Consider the following 23342-nt stretch of genomic DNA (forward strand, 5'->3'; position numbering starts at 1 on the left):
AAACTACGGCGAAACCCCCTGTTGATGGGCCGAGCGGCCATTTCGTTCAGCTAAGCCACGGGGATGCAGCCGGCGCCACGGGAAGGGGGCACTGTAGGCAGCCAGAAGTGCAGGTGGCGCCGCTGTTCTCTTGAGCACGAAGAAACCGTGCACTTGTGCGCAGCCACAAAGGTTGGAGGAATCGAGCCGAATGTGCCGACCGCCTTCCGGCCTCCACACAGCCTTCATTCACTTTTCTTTCTTCTCCCCCCTCTCCCGCTGGCGAAGAAACTGAAGTATTCGCACGAACAGCTAAGAAGGCCGCCATACCTCACTGCAAGCTCGTGCATCCCCGCCACGGCCACCTTGGCTTCCTTCCGCGGAAGCGCTCCCGCGTTTCCGAAGGCCGGCGCGACGCACATCGTGCGTGACGTCGACCGCCCTGGATCGAAGGTGAACAAGAAGGAGGTGGTGGAGCCGCTGACGATCCTGGAGGCGCTACCGATGGTGATTGCCGGCATTGTGGGCTACCGCCAGACGCCTGTCGGTCTGAAGACGATCGGCACGGTGTGGGCGCACCACACAAGCGTGGAGTTCCGCCGCCGCTACTACAAGAACTGGAAGCAGTCTGCGCAGCTGGCCTTCACTCGCCAGAAGCAATTCGCGAACACGAAGGAGGGCAAGGTCGCCGAGGCGCGCACGCTGAACGCGTTCGCCAAGAAGGCGTCTGTCATCCGCGTGATCGCGCACACGCAGCTGCGCAAGCTGCGCAACCACCGCGTGCGTGTGAAGAAGGCGCATGTGCAGGAGATCCAAATCAACGGCGGCAACATTGCGGCGAAGATCGCGCTGGCCAAGTCCCTGCTGGAGAAGGAGGTGCGTGTGGACTCCGTCTTCCAGCAGTCGGAGGCGTGCGACGTGTGCTCCGTGACGAAGGGCCACGGTACGGAGGGTGTGGTGAAGCGCTGGGGCGTTGCCTGCCTGCCGCGCAAGACGCACCGCGGTCTGCGCAAGGTTGCGTGCATCGGCGCCTGGCATCCTGCCCGCGTCATGTACACGGTTGCGCGCGCCGGTCAGCACGGTTACCACCACCGCACGCAGCTCAACAAGAAGATCTACCAGATCGGCCGCACTGTTGCTGTGGAGCCGAACCAGGCAACCACAACGTATGATCTGACAGCCAAGACGATCACGCCGATGGGTGGCTTCGTGGGGTACGGTACGGTGCGCAACGATTACGTGATGCTGAAGGGCTCTGTGTCGGGTCCGCGCCGCCGTGTGATGATACTGCGGCGCCCGATGGCGCCACAGACGTCGCGCCAGCTGAAGGAGAAGATCGTGCTGAAGTTCATCGACACCAGCTCGAAGATCGGCCACGGCCGCTTCCAGACGAAGAAGGAGAAGAACCAGTGGTTCGGCCCGCTCAAGAAGGACCACATCCGCCGCGAGGAGCGCCTGCGCAAGGAGCGCGCCGCCCGGGCCGTGGAGCGCAAGGCGAAGACCGCGAAGAAGTAAGTTCGGGCGCGCAAATTCGCTTTGCTGCCGTGGCGTCTGTGGGTGTACATGTCGTGCCTGCCAATGACGCGCGTTACCACACGGAGTGCGGCCTCTCTTTTTCGGCCTGCAACTCTTCTGCCCCCTTTTTTCGCGTGTCGCTGTCTCGGCGTGTCACATTCCATTCTCTGCGCACTTCAACCCCCGTTTACAGGGAGTGGGGAGGCCCAGGTGCGTCTCTCGGGGTGACCGGGGTGGAAAGAAGTGTGTATGCCTCATTGGTGTAGCTCGACGACTCCTTCGCTGTGCACTACCGACTCTTTCATACCCTCTTCTGCACACACACGCGGGGGTTGGCGAGAGTGGTATTCGTGTCTCTTTCGCCCTGCAGGAGCGACGCTTCGTTGTCGTCTAAGACCCCCTCTCTTCTGTCAGTGCTTCGCTTTCACATCATACACACAAAACTCTTCTCGAAGGGTCAGGCGAACTCTACTCTGTTCCGCCGCGAACACGTTGGCCCGACAGATACGCACACAGCCACTGCTCATGTACCTTGAGTGCTCCATGGCCGATTCCTGGCTCGCCCAGGGCGAGCGGTGTGGCTCCGGATCGCGCCGCGCGTTCAGCCGGCTGCGCTTGGCCTCCCTCGCTTTTTATTCGCGCACGTGCCGCGCCAGGCGCACCTGGGTGGGCAGCGCGTGTCGCCTTCAGCCACAGCCCCGAAGGCGAAGAGGGCGGCGTCTGCCGCGCGGGTGAGGGTGGGTAGGTGGGTGGTGGCCTCGGTGCATGCCGTATGCGTCTGAGGGCTAAATGACTGAGCCTCCGGTGAGGGTGTGTGTGCTCTGTGATTCTATGTTGCGCCTGTGTGTCATGTGGCCTCCCGGACCACTTCAAGCTGCTGCACGCCGTGAGGTTGTGTCGGGGCTCTCGAAAGCGATGTCTGGCAGCCTCGGCGGAGCCGCGCGGGCTCTTCTCGCCGTGCTTTCGGCGTCGGTGCATCATCTGCCCATGCGACCCGATGCGAAAGACGCTGTGTATTCTGCACACACACGAGTGACTTGGCGGTGATTCGGTGTCGATGCTTGGCTGACATATTTGGCGAATCGTCAGCGCAGCGCGCAGCCGGTGGGCGCAGGCTTAAGATAGAGGGGGGGGGCACGGCAGGTCCGGCCAGCAGAGCAAACATCCTGGATGTGTCCGTTGACGCCTCGTGCCCGCAGGCCCTTGGCTTCGCCTCGGAGTCGGCGCCGTACCCTGCCCCTGTAGTGGTGCGTCCGACATGAGCATTAGGGTACAGAAAAAAAACAAACAAACGAAAGCGTGCGAGATCGACGCTTATAGGACTCCCAATGTGGAAGGCCGCTGCAGAGCAACGGCTGAGGCAGCCGGCCGAGTGTCTTTTCAGCAGTCGTGCAATACCGCCAGGGCAGCCGGAATGGTAGGAGTGCTGCGGAAGAGGCCCTTGCCGACTCTCGCGAGGTGTCCGTTTGAGCCTTGGCGTCCCATCGATTGCTGCTGCTGCTGCGAACCATTGTGCTCGAAGGAATCCAATGGTGCTTCTGTCTCTGAGTACGCGTGGTGGGAACGAGGGACGGGGGCAGTTCTTCCTCCACTGTTCCACCGCACTGCTGTCTTCACACGTTTTCATGCAGCTCTATGTGTCTATGCGTGTGCGTGGTTGCCACGCGCCATTTGTTGCACGGCAGGCGCTGCAACACGGAGAGGGCTGAGTGCTCTAAGCCACCGCCCTCCTCCCCTCCCCCCTCCTCCATCGACGCCCGCAATAGCTTCTGTTACTGCGCTTTTATTACCCGTGACTCTCTCTCTCCTTTTGTTTTTCGCTTGTCGCAATAGTGTAGCGCCCACAAAGAGTCCTCGGGAGGGGCGCACTGTCCCACACTCTTGTCACTTCAACAGAGCCACACACGCACACCATTGTCATCATCATGAACTTTACCGATGCGGGGACGGAAATGGATATGCTGGCGATGCGGCGCTGCGCAGAGGAAGCGCGCGCTGGCTCCTCTGTCCTGAGTGACCTCACGTACGCTGAACGACAGACAATGCTGCGCGCGGTGGCCAAGGCTTTACAGGCTAACGAGGCCCGCATTCTTGCAGCGAACCAGGAAGACATGGCGGCAGCCAAAGCAAGCGCCCTTGCGCCTCCGCTGCTGAAGCGGTTACAGCTGACGCCAAGTAAGCTTGCCACGGTAGTGGAGGGGATCTTCACCTTGGCTGACATGCCGGACCCGATCGGGCAGGTTCTCTCAGCACGTGAGCTGGACAGCGACCTGCTGCTGCTGAAGCAGACAGCCCCCATTGGGGTGATACTCGTCGTGTTCGAGTCCCGCCCTGACAGCCTCCCGCAGATCGCCTCTCTCGCTCTCTGCTCCGGAAACGGGCTTCTTCTCAAGGGTGGGCGCGAGGGGGAGCACTCCAACGCGGTTCTGCACGACGTGATCGTCTCGGCCGTCGAGTCCAGCACGCAGGGTCGCGTACCACGTGGGGTGATTGGCCTCGTCACGAGTCGTGCCGACGTGTACAGTCTTCTGCAGCTGGATGCGTACATTGACCTCGTGGTGCCCCGCGGGAGCAATGCGATGGTGCAGAGTATTCAGCGCTCCACCCGCATTCCGGTGCTGGGCCACGCCGATGGCATTTGTCATGTGTACGTGCACGAGGACGCCGACGTGGACGCGGCGCTGGCCGTGGCGATCGATGCAAAGCTGAACTACCCGGCGGCGTGCAACGCGGCAGAGACGTTGCTGCTGCATCGAAATCTGCTTCAAACTCCCGCACACAGCACCACGGCGGCGCGATTCCTTCTCAAAGGTATGAAGGATGCGGGCGTATCCTTCTATGGCGGCCCGCAGGCCATCGCTGCAGGTCTGACAAGTGAGCCGGCCGCCTCCCTTCATGTTGAGTACGGCGATGCGCACATGACGGTGGAGGTGGTCGACGACTTGGGGGCGGCTATCGCGCACGTAAACCGACACGGCTCGCACCACACAGACACCATCCTCACCAATGACAATGCCGCCGCCGCGGAGTTTCAGCGGCGGGTCGAGAGCGCCTGCGTGTTTCACAATTGCTCTACGCGCTTCGCGGACGGGTTCAGGTTCGGCCTTGGGGCAGAGGTGGGCATCAGCACCGCCCGTATTCACGCTCGCGGCCCGGTCGGTGTGGAGGGATTACTGACTCAGAAATGGATTTTGAAGCCGGTGGCGCCGACTCATCCGGCGGCCCAGGATGGTGCGGATGCGGCAGCAGCCGACATGCCGTACGTGACGGTGACAGAGTTCCAGAAGGGACAGCGTACCTTCACTCACAGGGATGTCACCCGGAAGCTTCAGGATAGAGTCGATGAGCCGTAGTCACACGCATCAGCACGGCCAATCCTGCCGTCTCCTCGATAGGCTCGCCTTTCTCTCTCACTTCCCCTTTCTTGTCACGCAACGGGCATGTGAGCGGAGGTGGAGTGGACGTGCGAGGCTGGTGCGGTGCAGTGCACGCCTGGTGATTTTATTCTTCACTTGGCATCTCATTCTCACCCCTCTCCCCCATTTTGTTCTTTTTCGCATCATTTCGTTCATGCAGGGCTTTCCGAGTGCTGCGTGCGGGGGAGGGGCGCTGCACTGGCGGATAGGATGCAGTGCGCGCGCGCGTCCTGCCTCGCTTTGCTTATGGGCATCCGCAGAAAGCCGTCTCTGTGCTCGTGACTGCGCATCGTAACACAGGCTCGGCAGGCCACGTGTGTGTATGTGTGTGGGGGGGCGGAGCACCGATTCGCTCATGCACATTCGCTTCGCCGCTCTCCTTGACCTTCAACACCCGCGCAAACGGTACCACGCCCCGGAGAAAAAAAGCAAAAAATCGTTGTACGTCGTGCTCTTCCTGCTGGACGCGTTACATGCGTGAACTCATGCCGCCCTGATACGTGCGCCGCTTACATGAAGAGAAGCTTACGGCATTGCACTGACGCCTCTTAGTTGCTCGTATGAGGGAGCTGTGCGCTACGCAATGCTCACGCTCGCGATCTTTACGTGCACAGTCGCTCTATCAAACAGCACCGCCAGGGCAGCAGCAGAGCCGGATACGCATGGCTGTCACCTGCCACTGCCCCGTGTCCCGCAGTCTGTGCGTGTATGCACCGGCTTTGTACACTTAGCACAACGGCGCCTTCCACCCACTCCCGTCTTTTCGACTGCTCGACTCCTCTGCCGACCTCTCCCCCTCCTCCCCCACTCTCTTGGTAGTTCGCTAGACGCGCCTATGTAAACGTATCTTGGCTTTCTTTGTCTCTTTCTCCCCTTTTCAGGCTCTGGCTTCCTCGTTGGCGGCCTCTTCGACCAACGCCAAACAAAAGCGCGCGCGGAAAGGTACTTCGCCACAGCTCAATCGTCTCGCTCTCCCATCTGCCCTTCTCTCCACCTTCTCGTCCTGCGTCCCTGCTGTCCGCAAACGACAGCGGCACAGGCGCGCGCTTCTCGTACCACTGTTATAGACAGAGGGAGATACAGAGGGTGCTCGCCGTCGTCGCCCTTGTGCGCGAGCTGATAGCTTCCCTTTCCCCACTCTCCGTCCTGTATCCGCAGATACGCGCATCCCCCCACGTTCGACTCGCCTCCCTCCGCCTTCCCCCGGAGAAGACGCGGGAGAGGTGAAGAGGACGAGAGAGGCGTGGCTGGGCACATATCCGTAGCAACGACAAGTGCTTTTGGCTCCCCTTTTCTCTAGAGCGAGATGCTTCACATGGCGGCCGCGGTGCGTCGGTATTCCCTTGCCCACCCGCCACCCGTCGAGGGCGAGCTGAATGGCCACGAGACGGCTCACGAGGCGGAGATACTGGAGTTGCAGGCTCTCCAAGCAGAGCGCGATGGCGAAGGTGGCCGCAGTGTACTGCTCATGGAGCGTGCCCTGCAGATCCGCTGCCACCTGGTGAGCCAGCTGCATGAGAAATGGGCCAGCGCCGCGTCAGGCCCGAACTCCACGTCGTCCGCAGCTGCCCATCGCTCGTCCGTCCTCGCCAAGCCGGATGCCGTCGGGAAAGAAGAGCTTCTGCAAGAGTATCAGGCCCAGTGTAGTGAGCTGTACGATGCAGCGGAGCGTCTTGTGGTGCGCTGCAACGAGCTCGGTGTCGAGCACTTTAAGCGAGACGCATTCGCTGAAGCTAGCCCGCTGCTCGAGTACGCGATGCAGTTAACGGAGGACAGCGCGTATCCACTTTGCGAGGTCGAGGAGCGGCGGCGGCACCTGCGCGGAGTCACGCTCAACAACCTTGGCTGCATGGAGCGCCGCCGCGGCCACTTCTCCGAAGCACTGCAGTACATGAAGTCGTCGATGGAGATGACTGGTGTCGAGTCACCAGTGGCCTACATGAACACCAGCGCCATTCTCATTCAGCTTCGCCTCAGCGAAGAGGCGGTGCGCATGGCAGAGCGCTCGATCGAGCTGCTCTACCAAACACCCGAGGACCCATCGCTGCTGGCAGTGGCGCATCATAACTTGGCCATGGCACTGGAGCCAGTAGATTCGGCACGTTGCTTGGAGGAGTACGCACTGGCGTACCGCACGGCCTGCTCCACGCTGGGACCAGAGAGCGAGACAGCTCGCTCTATTCAGCGCAGCTGGAGGCGGTATGAGATGACGCGCGTGCCCCCAGCAACAGGGCCGTTTTTCATGCCCACTGGTGGCGCCGGTGCATTTCAGATGCGTGAGTCCGCCGGTGCCGCGCCGATCAAATATGCAGCCACCGCACCGCATCGCTTGCCTGTGGCGCTGCCGCCTCGAGCACACAAAGGCAAGAGTGGGGGCTCCAGCTGCCCGATGGACGTGGCAGAGCTTTTTCCTCACCCTTTTCTGCCCAGTGCGTCGGCCCCATCAGCGCCCGCAAGGGCACCGCGAAATGTCACGCCGATCTACCGCCCCGCAGCGCTACCACGTCGACCCCTCGTCTCTGGAATGCCACCAAGCGTCGCGGCCTCCTTGTCCAAGCGTAACGGTGTCCCGGAGTCGCAGTCAACCCAGCCGCCGCCGCAACAGCACCGAGGCCAGTATGGGGCGAAGGTGCTGCGTCCCTCGCCACCGGCCTCCCGCATGGCCGCGGTATCCGCGAGGCAGCCACCGACCGACCGAACAAACGAGGTTGCAGCGGCAGCCGGCAGCGAGCGTGTTGCCACAGCCACGACACCCTCTTCTCCACCCTCTCATCAGGTGCACGCGGCCACCTCGCAGCGCTACTCGCGTGCCGCACGAGCGCAAGAGTCATCACGCCAGCCACCGTCGCGCGCCAGCACCCGCCAGCACGAATTTTCGGTGAGAAACAGTACCGTGACTGGGCCCGCCACAGCTGGCATGCCACTCAAGCGGGAGCGTAGCCCCTCCCGCTTTGCCCATGACCGGCTCACAACACAGACGACGCCCACAACGCAGTTGACCCTAGCTGCGCAGCCGCCAGGGCGCGAATCCATTCGCACGGCGCGAAATAGCGGCAACGGAAAGCCTTCTCCCCTGCCTCTGCCACGGCACCTCCCTCCATTGCAGACTGGCGCCGCTTTAGAGCCGCCTGCGACGGCTCCGAGGCTGTCGTACACCCGCTCGTCGCACAGCGGGGTAGCGCATGAGCCCCTCCCACTAACCTCAGCGTCGTGCTCTCTCGAGTCAGACCCACTGACATTTCTGCAGCAGCGACTCGATATATTGCTTCAAGATGAAGAGGAGCTGGAGCAGAAGTACGCTCACGCGACAGTGATACAGCGGTACTACCGCGGTCACCTGACTCGCCGTCGTGTAGCAGCCCTTCGGTCCTCCCGCGCGATTTACGGGCGGCTCGCCCAGCTGCGGCGCCATATGGCAGCGCGCCGCATTCAGCGAGCGTTTCGGCGTCACCGCCGTGACAGTCGTTATCCTCTTGCAGCTGGCCGGGTGGGCCGCTTTGCAGGATGCAGAGGCCGACGCGGTGTTCAGCACCATGCAGCTACAGAGATGCAACGAATAGCGCGCGGCTGGCTGGCGTGGCGTCGGTACGCGCAGCTGCGCAAGTACGCATTCGAGAGCCCCATTGCTGCATCTTGCATACAACGCTGGATTCGTGCGCTGCATGCACGCCGCCACTACGCAGCTCTTCGTGCAGAGAAGGCGCAGCAGGAGGCAGAGGCGCTCGAGCTCGAGCGTCGGCAATATGCGGCAACTCGAATTCAAGGCCAGTGGCACACGCACGTACAGCGCAGGGCTTGCAAGGTGGCTCTACAGCATCGCATGATGGCCCGTGCCGCCGAGGATGCCCGACGCCGCGTGAAAGCTGCAATTAGTATCCAGTCGGCATGGCGAGGCCACCAGGCGCGCCGGCTCTACCGCGACATATATTCGCACACCACTCAGCTGCGCAAGGCGCGGCTGGCGCACGAGCATCGTCGCCAGGCCGCAGTGAAGTTACAGTCCTTCGGCCGGATGCTCATAGCCAAGCAACATGCGTTGCCGTTGCTCACAACCGCCCGCTTGCGAGCAGCGGTCGAAATTCAAACCCACAGCCGCGAAGGGCGCGCTGCTACTGCGATTCAGTGTGCCTATCGTAGCCATATGGCTCGTCGGATGTGTGCCGCCAAGCGCGCAAAGCGAAAAGAGCAGCTTCGTCACGGCATGCTGCAGCTGCGCACTGCTACCTTGCAGCGTACGGGGCGAGGCTACATGGCCCGCAAGGACGTAGCAACAAGGCTGTCGGAGCTACAGATCGAGGCAGGCCGGTACGACCGACGCCTGCAGGCCCTTCAGCGACACGAACTGGAGACTGCACGTACTCTCCAGCAGGCGCATGACGGTCAGATTGCGGCTCTTCGTGACAGCGAATTTGATGAGCGGGCTGTTCTTGAGCTGGCACAAGAGCAGCAACGCTGCTCCCTCCACAGACAGTGTCGCGAATCTATGCCAGGAGCAAGCGAACCTTTGGCATCACAAGAGGTCACAAGGCACAGCTTCTCGCCACCATCGCATACCTTTTCTCTCCGCCTCCAAGCCCGTCAGACGCAAGCCGACTACTCGAGGCCGCGTGACCAGCGACTTGACCGCCGTACGGCACAGGACGGTAAGGCAGACAAGAAAACGACCGTCCTCCCGCTGGCTGACTCTACGCAGAATGCCGCTACACGCAGCACTCCGCGTCCCCAACCAACGATGACCACGCACAACGACGCCCGTCCATTGCAGGAGGACGATAGAGAGTCCATCCAACAACAGTCGGCAAAGCACATCGCGGCGGAGCGCAGGGAGCTGGACCGGCTGGAGCGCGAGGAGCTGCTGGCCTCGGAGGCCTGCGCAGCGTCGCCGGAGCGGCCGCTGACGGCGGAGCAGATCGCGGCGGAGCGCAGGGAGCTGGACCGGCTGGAGCGCGAGGAGCTGCTGGCCTCGGAGGCCTGCGCAGCGTCGCCGGAGCGGCCGCTGACGGCGGAGCAGATCGCGGCGGAGCGCAGGGAGCTGGACCGGCTGGAGCGCGAGGAGCTGCTGGCCTCGGAGGCCTGCGCAGCGTCGCCGGAGCGGCCGCTGACGGCGGAGCAGATCGCGGCGGAGCGCAGGGAGCTGGACCGGCTGGAGCGCGAGGAGCTGCTGGCCTCGGAGGCCTGCGCAGCGTCGCCGGAGCGGCCGCTGACGGCGGAGCAGATCGCGGCGGAGCGCAGGGAGCTGGACCGGCTGGAGCGCGAGGAGCTGCTGGCCTCGGAGGCCTGCGCAGCGTCGCCGGAGCGGCCGCTGACGGCGGAGCAGATCGCGGCGGAGCGCAGGGAGCTGGACCGGCTGGAGCGCGAGGAGCTGCTGGCCTCGGAGGCCTGCGCAGCGTCGCCGGAGCGGCCGCTGACGGCGGAGCAGATCGCGGCGGAGCGCAGGGAGCTGGACCGGCTGGAGCGCGAGGAGCTGCTGGCCTCGGAGGCCTGCGCAGCGTCGCCGGAGCGGCCGCTGACGGCGGAGCAGATCGCGGCGGAGCGCAGGGAGCTGGACCGGCTGGAGCGCGAGGAGCTGCTGGCCTCGGAGGCCTGCGCAGCGTCGCCGGAGCGGCCGCTGACGGCGGAGCAGATCGCGGCGGAGCGCAGGGAGCTGGACCGGCTGGAGCGCGAGGAGCTGCTGGCCTCGGAGGCCTGCGCAGCGTCGCCGGAGCGGCCGCTGACGGCGGAGCAGATCGCGGCGGAGCGCAGGGAGCTGGACCGGCTGGAGCGCGAGGAGCTGCTGGCCTCGGAGGCCTGCGCAGCGTCGCCGGAGCGGCCGCTGACGGCGGAGCAGATCGCGGCGGAGCGCAGGGAGCTGGACCGGCTGGAGCGCGAGGAGCTGCTTGGCGGGGTAGAGATGGATTTGTCTGGGGAGAAGGGGAGCTTAGCGGGTGAGAAGGCTTCTGTGTCTTGTGAGGGGTCTTTCTGTACCGTTGAGGTGGCCCGTGAGATGCTAGCCAGTAAGATGGCCGTGTGGCAGGCGGAGCTTGTCGCAGAGAAGCGGCACCGTGAGGAGGCAGAGGCGCGGCAGTGGGCTTCTCATGCTTATAGGCAAGAGCAAATCTCAGCTGCGTCGGGGGAGGCAGATCTTATCCCCTTTCGAATGGGGCGGTCGCGACCGGGGACAGCCGTCGCCTTCCCGTCAGCGACGGCTCTTTTGCTGGCAGCGGAATCAGTTGGATCTCTGGCGGGGACGCACCACGGCGACCGTGCGGCGCAGGAGGCTGGCGCGGCTCGCTGCATCGAGCGGTACTACTTGGGCTGGGAGGACCGAAGGTTCCTGAAGGCCCTACAACACGTGCGGGATGTGTATCTATCTGCCATGCAGGACTTTGAGCTTCAGGACGGGCCGGTGCTAGTCAACGAGCGGCTCTGCGAAGTACGGGCGCGTTACCGAGATTTGGGAGTGGGCGTTTCGCAGTCGCGCACGTGCGACTCTCCTGCCGGACGCTCCACCACTGGAAAAGGGAGGCCATATCGCTGGACTCCTGCCACTTGGGGATCGAGGAAGTTTCTGAAGGACTTTGTTCGCATCATCAAGGGCAAGCAACAGCGAGCCGAGCGCTCTAGGGCGCGGGACAGTTACCTTGACCGGTGCGCGGCGGAGGACGGCGAGGCGCACGAGAAGGCGAGTGCGCGGGTGGTGGCTGACTTTATGCGGAATGCTGCCGCGCGCAACACTCTGCGTCGCCGAGCGAAGATAATGAACGCGTACAACGACGCACGTGCTTTGCAGGAGGAGGTCGATAGGGAGTCGGTGTCACAACAGTCGGTGGAGCGCTTGGCCTCGGACCACCTAGGTCACCTCGGGCGACAGCAAAGAGATGGCCGGAAAGCGGGCCGAGAAGGTTGCATTGGGCCGGGATCGCCTACCGACGCAGCTCTTTGTGCGCAGGTGGCCACAGTTGCGGAATGCCGCCCGGATGCTGCGCGAACGTGGGCGCTCTCCTCGTCAAGACATCCCCTTCGGCTTCAGCGGGAGGCTCTTGGCAGCGGAGAGGCGCGAGGCCGTCTGTGGGTGTTTGCCAAGGCTGTCCGAGACAAGAAGGACCTGCGCCAGCGACAAGCTGCCCGTGACGCCTACCTACAAGCGATGAGCGACCAAGGCGCCCCTGACACAGATGAAGAGAGCGAGCCGGAGGAACACGCACGGGCATCTTCCGCAGGCTCAGGGGCGTGGCCACAGGTGAGCGAGATGGTTAGCGGTGGTGACACGAATGTGGTGGACCAGGAGGCAATGCTGCAGCTTTATCGTATAGAGCGCAGAACGTTCGCCTCATCGCTTCTAGGCGACTTCGTCCGCATCATCAAGGGCAAGCAACAGCGAGCCGAGCGCTCTAGGGCGCGGGACAGTTACCTTGACCGGTGCGCGGCGGAGGACGGCGAGGCGCACGAGAAGGCGAGTGCGCGGGTGGTGGCTGACTTTATGCGGAATGCTGCCGCGCGCAACACTCTGCGTCGCCGAGCGAAGATAATGAACGCGTACAACGACGCACATGTGGCGCGTGAGGAGGAAACGGACCTGGCTACTGTGAGGACGGAAGCTAGTGTCGATGGTGCGTCCGCAGCGTGCTCTGAGGTATTTAAGTTGTCGCGCTCAGCTTCGTCTGCGGCCCGCAGAATTCAGCGCTTCGTCAGAGGTGTGCAGGCAAGGCGTCACCTGAGAGCACTGCAGGAAGCAAAATCTCTCTACCTCGAGGAGGAGCTTGCAGTGGAAGAGCTGCTCTATTCGGCAGCGCTTACGATCCAGCGCTCCTTCCGCCGCTACGTGGCGCGTCGGCAGGCAGTGAAGGCTATTGCGCCGCGCGAGGTCTGAATAACTCACACACCAGAAAGAGGAGAGGCCTCAAACCGGTGGAAAAGTTGGCGCGCCGGGAGACGACGCGCTGTCTCCGTGAACTCTTACTCACACACTCTCTCCGAAGGACGCTGTAAACAGCGACGCTTGGCCAGCGGCAACCTCCGCCTTTTTTACCCAAGCCGCGCTGCCTCTGCCCTCCCTGCCGAGCCTCGCAAGCGCATCAGCAACCACCTTCATTGTAGAGGTCAAGGAGGCGGTGCGGGATCAACTTCTACATCGTCCGTAAGATGCCTCTCTCGGTTTCGCAAGGAGGGCCCTGGGAAAAGGATTCGCCCGGGTCTTCCCTTTTTCGGGCCACACCGTTAGATGCGCCCTGCTCTGTGAGTGTGACGATGTGCCGCCATCTCTCGATTACGCCTCCGCGCTCACCCTTTCTTCAGTGGTTTTGAACTTTCATCTTACTGATAGGGGTAGTACGCTCAGGTGGGTGGGGGGCGATGGGCCTGAGTGGCGGCGACAGCGGCCAGACTCTACGAAGTTGCCGCGCGCCGATAGAGAGAGAGCGAGGGGGTAGCGAACCATACTCCATGTCCCTGTTGTCTCTTGCCGCCTTTCGCGTGCACCATAAGTTTGCTGTTGAAGGTGCTTTCTATAGGCTCTTCTACGTTTTGTTGCCGTTTCGTCCCATGGCTGATGCTAGCTCGCCCTACTGATTGGCCCCCCCGTCGGCCACGCCGTCGGCGTGTGTCGCTGGTATCTTTCTCTGTGTTTGTTTCTTGCATGACTGTTGTCTATGCGCGTGTGTGTGTGTGCCCGAGCGCATCTATCCCTCTTGGCTTCGTCTAGGAAGGCGCCGTATGTACAGAAAGGTTGCCAAAGAAGGGCGACTGGCCACTCTTTCCTCTTTGACTTGACCCCCCCGTGCGCCCCCTCTTTTCGTTGACGGGCTCGATGTACTCTCTCAGTGATGCGCGCCAGGAGGGAAAATGTGAAGAGGCGCGCGCTCTCTCTTTCTCCATCAAAAAAAAGCATTTCGTCTTGAAAGGACCAACCGCTGTTTTGTTTATGTACATCCGTGTCTCGCGTTTTGCCTTTGCTCCCCGAATGTTTGCGTTGGCTTCGCTGTCGTCGTCTTTTTTTTTCTGTATTGGTGTGGCAGGACGCACGTTGGCTCTTTGCCGCCGCTTTCCTCTGCCATGCCGCTCGCTGTTTTATTGTCATCGACTCTCACTCTCTCTCTGAGGGCGAGCCTCGGCCGACTATATCGCCTCCACGCACACATACATACGCATTCATACACACATATAAACCCACCACCACCTGATGTATCGTGCCATTCCTTTTTTTCTCTCTCTTTGTACTGGAATGGTGCAGAGCAGGAGAGGCGCGGTCGATACTTAGCAGAGAGGGAGGGGGGTCACAAAGAAGTCCCCCTGCCCCCTCTCTTCTTTGTGCCCCTCCCTCCCTCCCTGTGTTACCCCCCTTTCTCTTCTTCTGTGCACCGCTTCGCCTTTCCTGTATTTGGCATTTCTTTGATTGTCTTGCTCGCTTCTCTGCCTACGAGCTCGCAATGAACTTTGAACAAGATGTACTACACGATGAGTGCATCGTCAACGAAGGCAGGGAAAACTTCGATGCCATTCAAGGAAGGGTGCTCCTCCGCCTCCTCCTGAGCCCCTTCATCATTTCTTTGTGTGAACTGCGCGATCTCTCGCCCTTGTGCGTGCGTACAGGTTCGAGAAGGGGAGATGTGTGCATCGGGGGTGGGGTAGCGTGGGCCGGCGATGAGGTTTAAGTCTGCGTGTGCGCTCAGCTGAGTCTAGGCCGCCCGTCGAAACTGATGGAGGACTCGGTGCGCATACGCGGCAGGGCTTGCCATGGGTGTCTGTCCACGTGCATGTATGTGCGGAGGCGGAGGCGCTCGTCGAGGACTCTTCATTATTCTCTGCCTCTCCTCTGCTCTCCCTTTCTCTTCCCCACTTTGCTTTCCTCACTCGCCATCCTTCACGATACATATACATACATACATTTATATATTTCGCCTCGTGGCGCTGCATCTCTCTCCCTCGCGTTTTAGCATAAACTGACCAGTCCACACACACACACACAGACACACATTCACATACACACACAAAGAAGAGAACGACACATTGGAGGTGACTGCGCGCAGACGGGGGGAGGGGAAAAAGACGAAGCACTCCTCTCAGGGTGTTTCCGGGGACGGCTGCATTTCGTTGCGGGGCGCTGCGCATCAGCGTCGTCACCTTTTTTTTTTGCCTTTGCTCTGATGATCTTCGACCCGTGCGGTGACTTGCTGAAGGACTACAGCGCCTTTTGCGAGTCTCTGCGTGTGATAGAGAGGGAGGATGTGTACAGTGCAATTTGCACTCGTGTTGTCGATGTGCCACCATTGCCTGCAGGGGCGCTAGAGACGCCTGGGGGAGCCGGCGGCGACAGCAGGGATGGAGGGGACAGGCGCTTCGTATCGGCCAATGCAGCTGCGAAGGGATCGCGCCCAGCGAATAGGGCCACTTCCAAGGAGAAGGAGCGGGCCGGTGCAGGTGGCAAGCACAAGAACCGTCGCAAGAGTTCCCTTGAGGCTGCACCGAAAGCTGCGGATGAGGAGCTACCGCCTCAGCTTCCGGAGACGGCTGTCATCACCTACGTCTCACTCCACTACCCCGTCTTTTGCTTGAATCAGCGAGATATGATGCCGCTCTCCCGCGCCATTCCGCACTGCCCTTCCTTGCTTTCAGTGGAGCTGGTCGGTTGCGGGCTGAGCGCGCAGAGTTACATGCAGCTGGTAGAGGCGGTGTACCGCAGCCCGCGCATCTTGTCTGTAGCCGTGGATTTTAACCAACACATCAGAGGCACCTCTTTTACAGATACCTCCGTTGCCGACGTGAGGCAGGCGGGTGCGCTTGCAAGCGCGCCGGGGCAGGCCGGATTTGTCGTGGACCTGACGGTGCGAAATGCCGTGTCTCTGCCGCTCGGTGATACACTGGAGATGTCAGCGGCTGGCTTGTGCAGCCCCCAATCGTCCTCCGAAAACGTACAGGAGCGGCCCTTTGGCTCGAACGCAGTGACTGCGGCTCCTGCGGGTGGTGCAAGTGCGGCGGACACGGCGACTAGTGGCGGTGGCAGCAGTGCTCGTGTCTCCAAGAGTGACCTGAAGTCGGCAACCGTGCGCAATGCGCCGACTTCGCAGAGTGCAGAAACGGACGCGCCCGCAGCCGGTGCGGCCGAGCTTCAGAGGGCCGAGGAGGCCGGCAACAAAGGCCGCAACGAGGGCGACTCAGCGCTGTACTTTTACCCCATGCAATACTGCGGTCTGGATAAGCTGCCAACGCCGCTCGAGGTGCAGCTGCAGGAGGAGATGGAGAAGAAGGGGAAGGTGGATGGTAAACGGCTGCAGCAAGTGCAGGCGCAGCGCGATGCCCTGCGGACCTTCAATCAGCAGAACCGCATGGCAGTTCCCAGAACGTGGGACGGCATCCTCTTCACTGGCATCCGCCTCCTCAGCTTGCGCGGTAACGGCATTGATGACGCAGCCGTTACTCGCATCGTGAATGTGCTGCTGCAGAATCCCCGCTCGCAGCTCGAGTCGCTCAACCTTTGGGGCAACAACATCACGGACGTTGGCGCCACAGCACTAGGGCAGCTGCTGCGCCATAATCGAGACATTCTTGTCCTGGACGTCGGGAGCAATGAGCTCAGTGACGTGGGGCTTCTGGAGCTGATTGATACGTTTCGCATGCAGCAGATGTCATCGATGGAGGACCTACTTGCGGTGCGACGTGCCTACTTGACCAGACGCTGCGCGACAGACGAGGATCGTAAGGCTGCGGGACAGTCACTGTCAGCCAGCGACATCCCCAGCTATGAGGATATCTACGCCTACTGGTGGTACACGCAGCAACAGCAGCTGCATCGGCAGCGGGCGACAAGCTCATCTGCGACGGAGCGTAGCGGCGCTGCCGATGGCATATCCCAGGCATTCCATAAGTTGTCTTTGTCTTCCGCTTATTATCTACCCCCGCCGCCTCCGCACCGTGACGCATCGCTCAGCCCCAGCTCCTCCTCAAGCGGGAAGCGGGCTTCGCCGGCGAAGAACAAGGCTACAAAATCGGAATCCGCTCCTGGCGGCTGCAGCGGCGGGTCGACGGCGTCGGCCGCAGCGACAATGTCCTCCTCCGCTGCGAGGGCAGCGATGCGTCCTACGGCGGCCTTCGACAGGGACTGTGTGCGAGTGTGCCACGCCGCCGAGAGCGATCTGACCTTCCGCGTCCCAGGTAACATAACGTTGGAGGTGCTGAACGTGGAGGAGAACCGCTACGTAACCATCGCCGGTGCGCGCGAGGCTGCGCGGCGACTTGCCCTACACGAGCCAGCCACGACGGCCGAGATGCTATCCATGATCGAGGTCCGAGATGCGCATTCGACGCAGTCCCTTTCCCCGTCTGCACCGCTCTCTGCGGCCAGCGCGACCACCGAAGTGGCTGGCAAACGCCCCTCCTACGGTATTCACCGTAGCGCAGCCTCCACCTCGCAGGTAGCGCCGACTCTATCGACAGTGATTCGGCCACCCGAGTTGCACTGCGCCGGGCTACGGCTGCGCGTCTGCGCCGTGCGATGCCACCGCGAGTCTGATCGCGGGACGTGGCCAGAAATGGATGAGGTGCAGCAGCGTCTGAATGCGTCTCTGGAGCAGTGGGCCTGCTCTCGGGGCTCGGCCGCTATGCGCGGCTAAAAGATGAGATGAGGTGTGCGTGTGTTGGCGTCGGCGGTGGTGGCGCATACAAGCGTGTAAGAGGCCGTACACGCAAGCCAGCGGCACTGAGAGCTGATGAATAGCCCGACAAGGGTGTTGCTACTGGTAACGCGAATATGTAGAACAACATGCACACCCACGCGCCCTTGCATCTGCGCTCTCCAGCGCCACCGTTTCATCGTCCACACTGCTCTCCAAGATGCCCCCCTCCCTTTTTTTCTGTGGGCTGCGACTACCTCCCTTCCTTGCTGTGTCTGGGTGCCTTTTCGTGTCTTCACCTCACGCTTGACGAAGGATTCACTATCCTGTGCTCGCCTCTGAGTGTGTCTGTTTACCGAGAACGAACTTGTGGAAGGCAGCGGCCGACGTTGTTGAGCACGACAGGCGGCACCGCCCGCCCTCCTCTTTTTCGCATGGCGACTTGCCCATGAGCTGTCCGGCCAGGCGTCCCTCTTCTCCCTCCAGGAGCGAAGGAGGCGCGCCCGTGCTCAAGGCCACCCGTTTACGATGTACATTACGCTACTCCATGGACAAGAAACGCAGCCGTCTTTTTTTGTTTCACCTTCGCGCCTCTCTCCTCCCTCAAGACAAACACACACACACACACAGTGTGGGAGGGACTGGGCTCGAAGCTCAATACAGTTCTAAAGAAGGTCTTTCGGCCCACAGAGGAAGTGAAGGCCCCGGTGTACGCGTCCTCACCTCTCCTTCTCGGCTGCCCTCCTCTTTTTTTTCTGGGCCCTTTTCTGCGGGGACCAGCATTGCATTCGCCCTGCCTCCTCCCTTTCTCACGGAAGGTGTGCTTGTGTGCGGGCATTGTAGAGCGCTCCGCCAGAAAGTCTGTGGGAGGAGGACGCGGACGCTGCTCCAGTCGACGCTGCATCGTTTCACTGCTCTGCTGTGCTCCTCTCCCCCCTAATGCCACCTTCGACTTCTCCCTCCTTTCCCTCTTCTTGTCTTCCGTTCGCGAACGGGCCGCATCAGCATGCCGCGGGCCGGGGCATCTGACACAAAAAGCTCACCACCGACCCCCGATACACCTTTTGTGGGAAGGTGCTGCCTCTCTCTCGCATTCGGTGGCACGTGGCAGGTAGCTCGCTCTCTTCACCCCTCATCGTCGTAGCAGTAGCGATAGCGGAGGGGGGAGATCGGTTGCGACTCTCCCTCTCTTCTTTTTTTCGTGGAGCGAGCCAACAGGAGGGGTGAGCGCATTTGCCTTCGTATTCACGTAGAGACACACGCACCGCCGACTGCCACTTCGAGTGCGGGCCCATTCTTGAGCATCCGCCCCTTTCTTCTCTCCCTCCCCCTTTTTTTGTATTTATACCGCCTCCGCTTTCGTTTGGCTAGAGAACGGCAGGCCGAACTTCGGCGCTCATCCATCGGGCCGCCTCTCTACTCCGCCTCGGGCGGGCCTCCTCTTCTTTGGACCACGATCGCCGGGATGTCGTGGCGGGCACGATTCACACCTTGCGTGGGCTCCCTCACGGTTTGGCTTAATCCGAAGGACCCGAGCTGCTTTGGTGTGCGCAATTGGTGGCGCAACAACCTGCCTGAGTTGCAGCTGTTGAATCCCTTCTGCACCTTCACAGTGCAGGAACTCTCTTTCGGTGAGCCGCACATGTACATCAACTATACACCTACAGATCAGCGCATGATCCGCCTAGCTGGGGCGACAGAGGAGGAATGCGAGGAGATCATGGAAGCATGTATCACGTACGGCATGAACCATGCCATCATCGAGCGTCCGCGCGCCGACGACGGTGGCGACTTGGTGAATCAACCGGCTATCATATCCTTTGGCTACACGGAGAGCTTCACCTCGAAGCTGGAGGTGGCACCGCCAGCGGACATTGGCCAGAGGACAACGGAGGGGGTTGATGATCCAGGCCAGAAGCCGCGCCTGTACCCTCGCAACGTAGGCTGCAAGTTGATGCCATAGTGAACCTGCTTGATCATCCACATCCACGGGACGAACTGCTGAGGTGGTCTCCATGACTGGCGAGCTCACTCTAGTGCCGTGTCTCGACCTCCATCGCTCGCGCCCGCTTTCCTTCCGCAGATCGTTTCTCTTCTCCCTCCCGACAAGCACGATGCCGTCGTCTTTGCCCTCCCTCCCCCTCCCCTCTTCTTACTAAAGGGAGATGAAAACACCGCCCAGAAGGGCTCTCGATTGTCTCACTGACACATCGACAGAGGCAGGGAGAGACAGGGGCGAGCGCTGTAGCGCTGCACACCTAGAAGCCAAAGGCACGGACGTGGTCCACCCAAAGATCAGGGACGGATATGCGGGCAATTGAATTTGTGCACGAGCACGGTGGGGAGAGAGGACGCCATGTGGTGGAGGGGGCAACGGAGCTTAAAGCGAAGGCAACAGTGGCGGCGGTGCCGCGCGCGCATGCGGGCTTTTCACCCATTCACGCACTCCATCTTCTGCCACGCCTGTGGTGCCCAACAAGGGCAGCAGCGGACGGATCGTCCCTTCTCATGCCTTTTTTTTTTAGTGTGTAGCAGGCCGCGTGGGACACGATCGAAAAGGACGTCGTATCGGGAAAGGAAGAAGAGCGACGCGGAGACGCCACACCGCTTCGCGCCTCTGCGGCTCTTCCCGCCTCTGTCCACTGCCTCGTCCTATTATACTTCACACACGCCACAGTGTCCAAGTCTCTCTTGGTACAAGTGCGTTCGTGGGACGCGTATGGGAGGCAGGGTGGCTGCGCCGCCAGCTGCATGTGGCGGATATAAAGGTGCGAGCGCTGCAAGGACGTTGACTGTCGCCCTTTAAAGGTGTACTGCTCTCTGCAGCTGCACAAGAGAGTCGACCACCGTCACCGCTCCCCCTCCCTTCTCCTCCTTCTCTACACGCATCTCACTCTCTCTCTCCCCACCTCGTTTCTACCGTGGCATGGCACCTCCTTTTTTTTTGAATGTAAACTCTTCCTGGTGGCTGCATACGGTTGCCATCCCCATCACCACCACGCATTGAACACGCACGCATGGATGCATATCCCCTTCCACTCGCTCTTGAATGCGTATGTACATATATATATATATATATATGCATCTATACCTTCGAGACGAGTGCGTGCATTGATAAAGGAATAGCGAACGAGCACATGCCCTCCTACACGCCGTACGTGGCGCACACGAGGAGGGTAACCGCCCGACTGCGCGCGCGCATGCACAATCAGTCGTTCACAAGCACAATCCTGGCCTCGACTGAAGCGAATAAGACCGATTTGTCTCGCGTTGCTGACGCGCGTCTGCGTGAGTTGCTGGCGCTTCGTGCCGACCATCAGCGCACATTCGACCCGATCTTCAAGCAGCGAGCGCTGAGCCTCCTCCAGACCTTACCTCTCAAGGCTGTGGCGGACGATCCGAAATTATCGTTCACCATGGGTGCGTTGCGGGTGTGCGGGTACTTCAGCGCAACACAGTCCCCGGCAACCTTCAACTTGCTCAACCACGCCACCCGGCACAGCTTCCTCCTTGACGCGCTCAGCGTCTCTCAGCTGTTCTTTGCGCTGGAAGATATGCATCATCCGCAGACGGCAGAGGTCGTGTCAATCGTGCTCCCTCGCGTGACGGAGTTGGCGACCGAGTTCACTGTGCGAGAGGCGCGCCTGGTGCTGGATGTTTGCTTCAAGCATGGCCTGCTTACCATGGAGCTCAACAAGAAGCTTGCCGATATCATTACAGACGCCGTGAACGACTTGAGGGGAAACGAGTTGGCCAGCGCAGTGTCGGCGGTGCTGAGAATGTGCACGGACGAGGTTGCGCGCCGTTTTCTGGAGGCAGCGACCCCGCGTCTTTGCCGCGCCCTACGAGAGACCACAGAACAGATGCATCTTTACAAAGTAACGTATCTGTACCCCGCTGGCGGAGGCGACGCCGAGGCGTCGTCGTCGCGATCGATGCTGGCGGGTGGTCCCGACGGTGAGCCGCCGACGAACCCCGCAATGGAGACACCGACGGAGCGGACGCTGCGGCACAGGAAGGAGGAGGAGTGGCGCCAGTTCCTGATCTCTCAAGTCTATGAAGGAGTGACCTTGTATCGTGAGCTTCAGAGGGGCATCACGTGGCTGTGCTGGGCGCCGCTCCCGCTTCTGAATGAGGTGGTGCGGTGCGCGCTTCTGTGGAGCGAGCCGCTCCTTGACGGATCGCCGGAGCACTCCCTCGACTCACTCCAAGCTGAAGACGCTGATGTAAGGACCTCCTCCTGTGCGACACCTGCGAATGTTGAGCTGACTCCGGCGATGGAGGATCGAGAAAGGTATGCGCGCGACTTGCCGCAGGTGCGACGGCGCAGCCTTTGCCACTGCTTGAAAATGCTTCACTTGGCGTCGTACAGACATCTTCCCGCCCTCCGCCTCCTCTCTGCGCGGATCGCTGCATCGAAGGACGACATTGGCACCTCATCCTCTACGGCGGTGACGCCAGAGCTCGCACAGGCTGTAGAGGCTATCGCTTTTTTTTATGCAACCAACTGTGCACCAGCCGTGACAGCGATCGTCGACGAGGTTCTCGAACAGGTCGAGCCTCTCATGAACGCACCGGGACTCGTAAATAGTGCTCGCGCCCTCTCCGCTGAAGACTTGAAACTTGCAGAACGAGTTGTGCTGCGCGTCCTCTTCAGCTGCGCGAGGCTGCTCTCCACACTCGTGGAGAAGGCGGGGAAGAGCGCGCTGGAGACGTCACCCGCGCAGGAAGAGGCGATTCGCTCCATCTTGGCCCAAGCCACGGCGATCGCCGTCTCGCCCATGTCACAGGCCTACTTGGCGCTCGGGTTGCGACCCAATCAGAAGGGTAAAGGAGGGATAGATGCCCTCCGAGCACAGAAGCTTATCACCACCATGCATATGTTCTACGCGATCACCGTCCTTCTTGCCTTGCATCCAGAGACCGGCGCAGCACCGGCGGCGTCTGACGGGGCCGCAAGCGACGTCCTGCGCGCAAACCTTGGGCGGCTTGTGCCGTGGGCGCAGGCTTTGGCAACGACAGAGACCGGCGGGCTGCCGGAGGAGGCTGCGGTGGAGATGGCGAAGGCGCTGACCGTGCTCAAGAAGCGCCCGGAGATCATGAGCACTCTGCCCCGAGGGTAGGATGAAGTGCGGAGGAAAAGGAGGAAGAAGAGGGCTGACATGGGCGGGCTCCCGGCCACACGCAACCACTGTAGTGAAGCGCCATTTCGTCGTTGCCCTTCACAATTCTGTCGGCCTCTCCTCCTCGCTCGACCTTCGCCTCCCTCACCCCCTCGACATGGACGCAATGCCTCGCTGAACTCCTCTGCGTAAAAGGCGAGAAGGCGGACAAAAACAACAACAAGGATTCCACTGAATCTGACAGTAGGCGTGACGAACCGCCTGAGTCTCTCACGGGCGTTTTTGTCTTCTGCGCAGACTCCCAGACTGTCATGCCCACGCAGACAGGCATGCGCACGAGGGGAGGGGCATGTGCTATTTCGTGCTGCCTCACAATAGAGGAAGCGATACTAACAGTGCCTCTTCAGCGTGGAGGAGGGAAGAGGCACGCGGAGGCGATGACGCTGACGTTAAGGGGGAGACAAGACCTCCGCTTGCGCATTTCACTGCTTCCTCCGTTGTGCAAGGGCACTGGAACTCCTTTAGGGGGAGGGGAGCGAGGCTCGTCACTGGCGTGTGAGCACATCTTTGTACGTGTGAGGTGGAGGCCATGCCTTCTCCTAACTCCCCCCTCTCTCTCTGTGACCTTCTGGCATTTTTGTGTATCTCATTGATACAGCGCACGTCGTTGCCTTGTGCTTTACCTCCGGCGGCTACGGACTCACACCCGTACCATCACCTGTGCC

General features: G+C 61.2%; 6 protein-coding genes across 6 annotated transcripts; all 6 read left to right on the forward strand.

Moving 5' to 3' along the window:
• Positions 1–63: 63 nt before the first annotated feature.
• On the forward strand, positions 64–1494 carry LSCM1_01975 (uncharacterized protein; the record flags this gene model as incomplete). Its single annotated transcript, XM_067319571.1, has 1 exon — positions 64–1494. One exon carries the CDS (start codon positions 64–66, stop codon positions 1492–1494), a length of 1431 nt encoding a protein of 476 aa, XP_067176120.1.
• Positions 1495–3419: 1925 nt separating this feature from the next.
• Positions 3420–4847, forward strand: LSCM1_01976 (uncharacterized protein; the record flags this gene model as incomplete). The annotated part of the gene is made up of 1 exon (XM_067319572.1): positions 3420–4847. The coding sequence occupies one exon, from the start codon at positions 3420–3422 to the stop codon at positions 4845–4847; it is 1428 nt and encodes a 475-aa protein (XP_067176121.1).
• A 1378-nt stretch (positions 4848–6225) lies between these two features.
• Positions 6226–12759, forward strand: LSCM1_01977 (uncharacterized protein; the record flags this gene model as incomplete). Its single annotated transcript, XM_067319573.1, has 1 exon — positions 6226–12759. One exon carries the CDS (start codon positions 6226–6228, stop codon positions 12757–12759), a length of 6534 nt encoding a protein of 2177 aa, XP_067176122.1.
• Positions 12760–15031: 2272 nt separating this feature from the next.
• Positions 15032–17494, forward strand: LSCM1_01978 (uncharacterized protein; the record flags this gene model as incomplete). The annotated part of the gene is made up of 1 exon (XM_067319574.1): positions 15032–17494. The coding sequence occupies one exon, from the start codon at positions 15032–15034 to the stop codon at positions 17492–17494; it is 2463 nt and encodes an 820-aa protein (XP_067176123.1).
• Positions 17495–18959: 1465 nt separating this feature from the next.
• LSCM1_01979 (uncharacterized protein) lies at positions 18960–19457 on the forward strand (the record flags this gene model as incomplete). The annotated part of the gene is made up of 1 exon (XM_067319575.1): positions 18960–19457. One exon carries the CDS (start codon positions 18960–18962, stop codon positions 19455–19457), a length of 498 nt encoding a protein of 165 aa, XP_067176124.1.
• Positions 19458–20631: 1174 nt separating this feature from the next.
• LSCM1_01980 (uncharacterized protein) lies at positions 20632–22617 on the forward strand (the record flags this gene model as incomplete). The annotated part of the gene is made up of 1 exon (XM_067319576.1): positions 20632–22617. The coding sequence occupies one exon, from the start codon at positions 20632–20634 to the stop codon at positions 22615–22617; it is 1986 nt and encodes a 661-aa protein (XP_067176125.1).
• Positions 22618–23342: the final 725 nt, after the last annotated feature.

Source organism: Leishmania martiniquensis, chromosome 32 (assembly GCF_017916325.1).
Source record: "Leishmania martiniquensis isolate LSCM1 chromosome 32, whole genome shotgun sequence".
NCBI lineage: Eukaryota > Euglenozoa > Kinetoplastea > Trypanosomatida > Trypanosomatidae > Leishmania > Leishmania martiniquensis.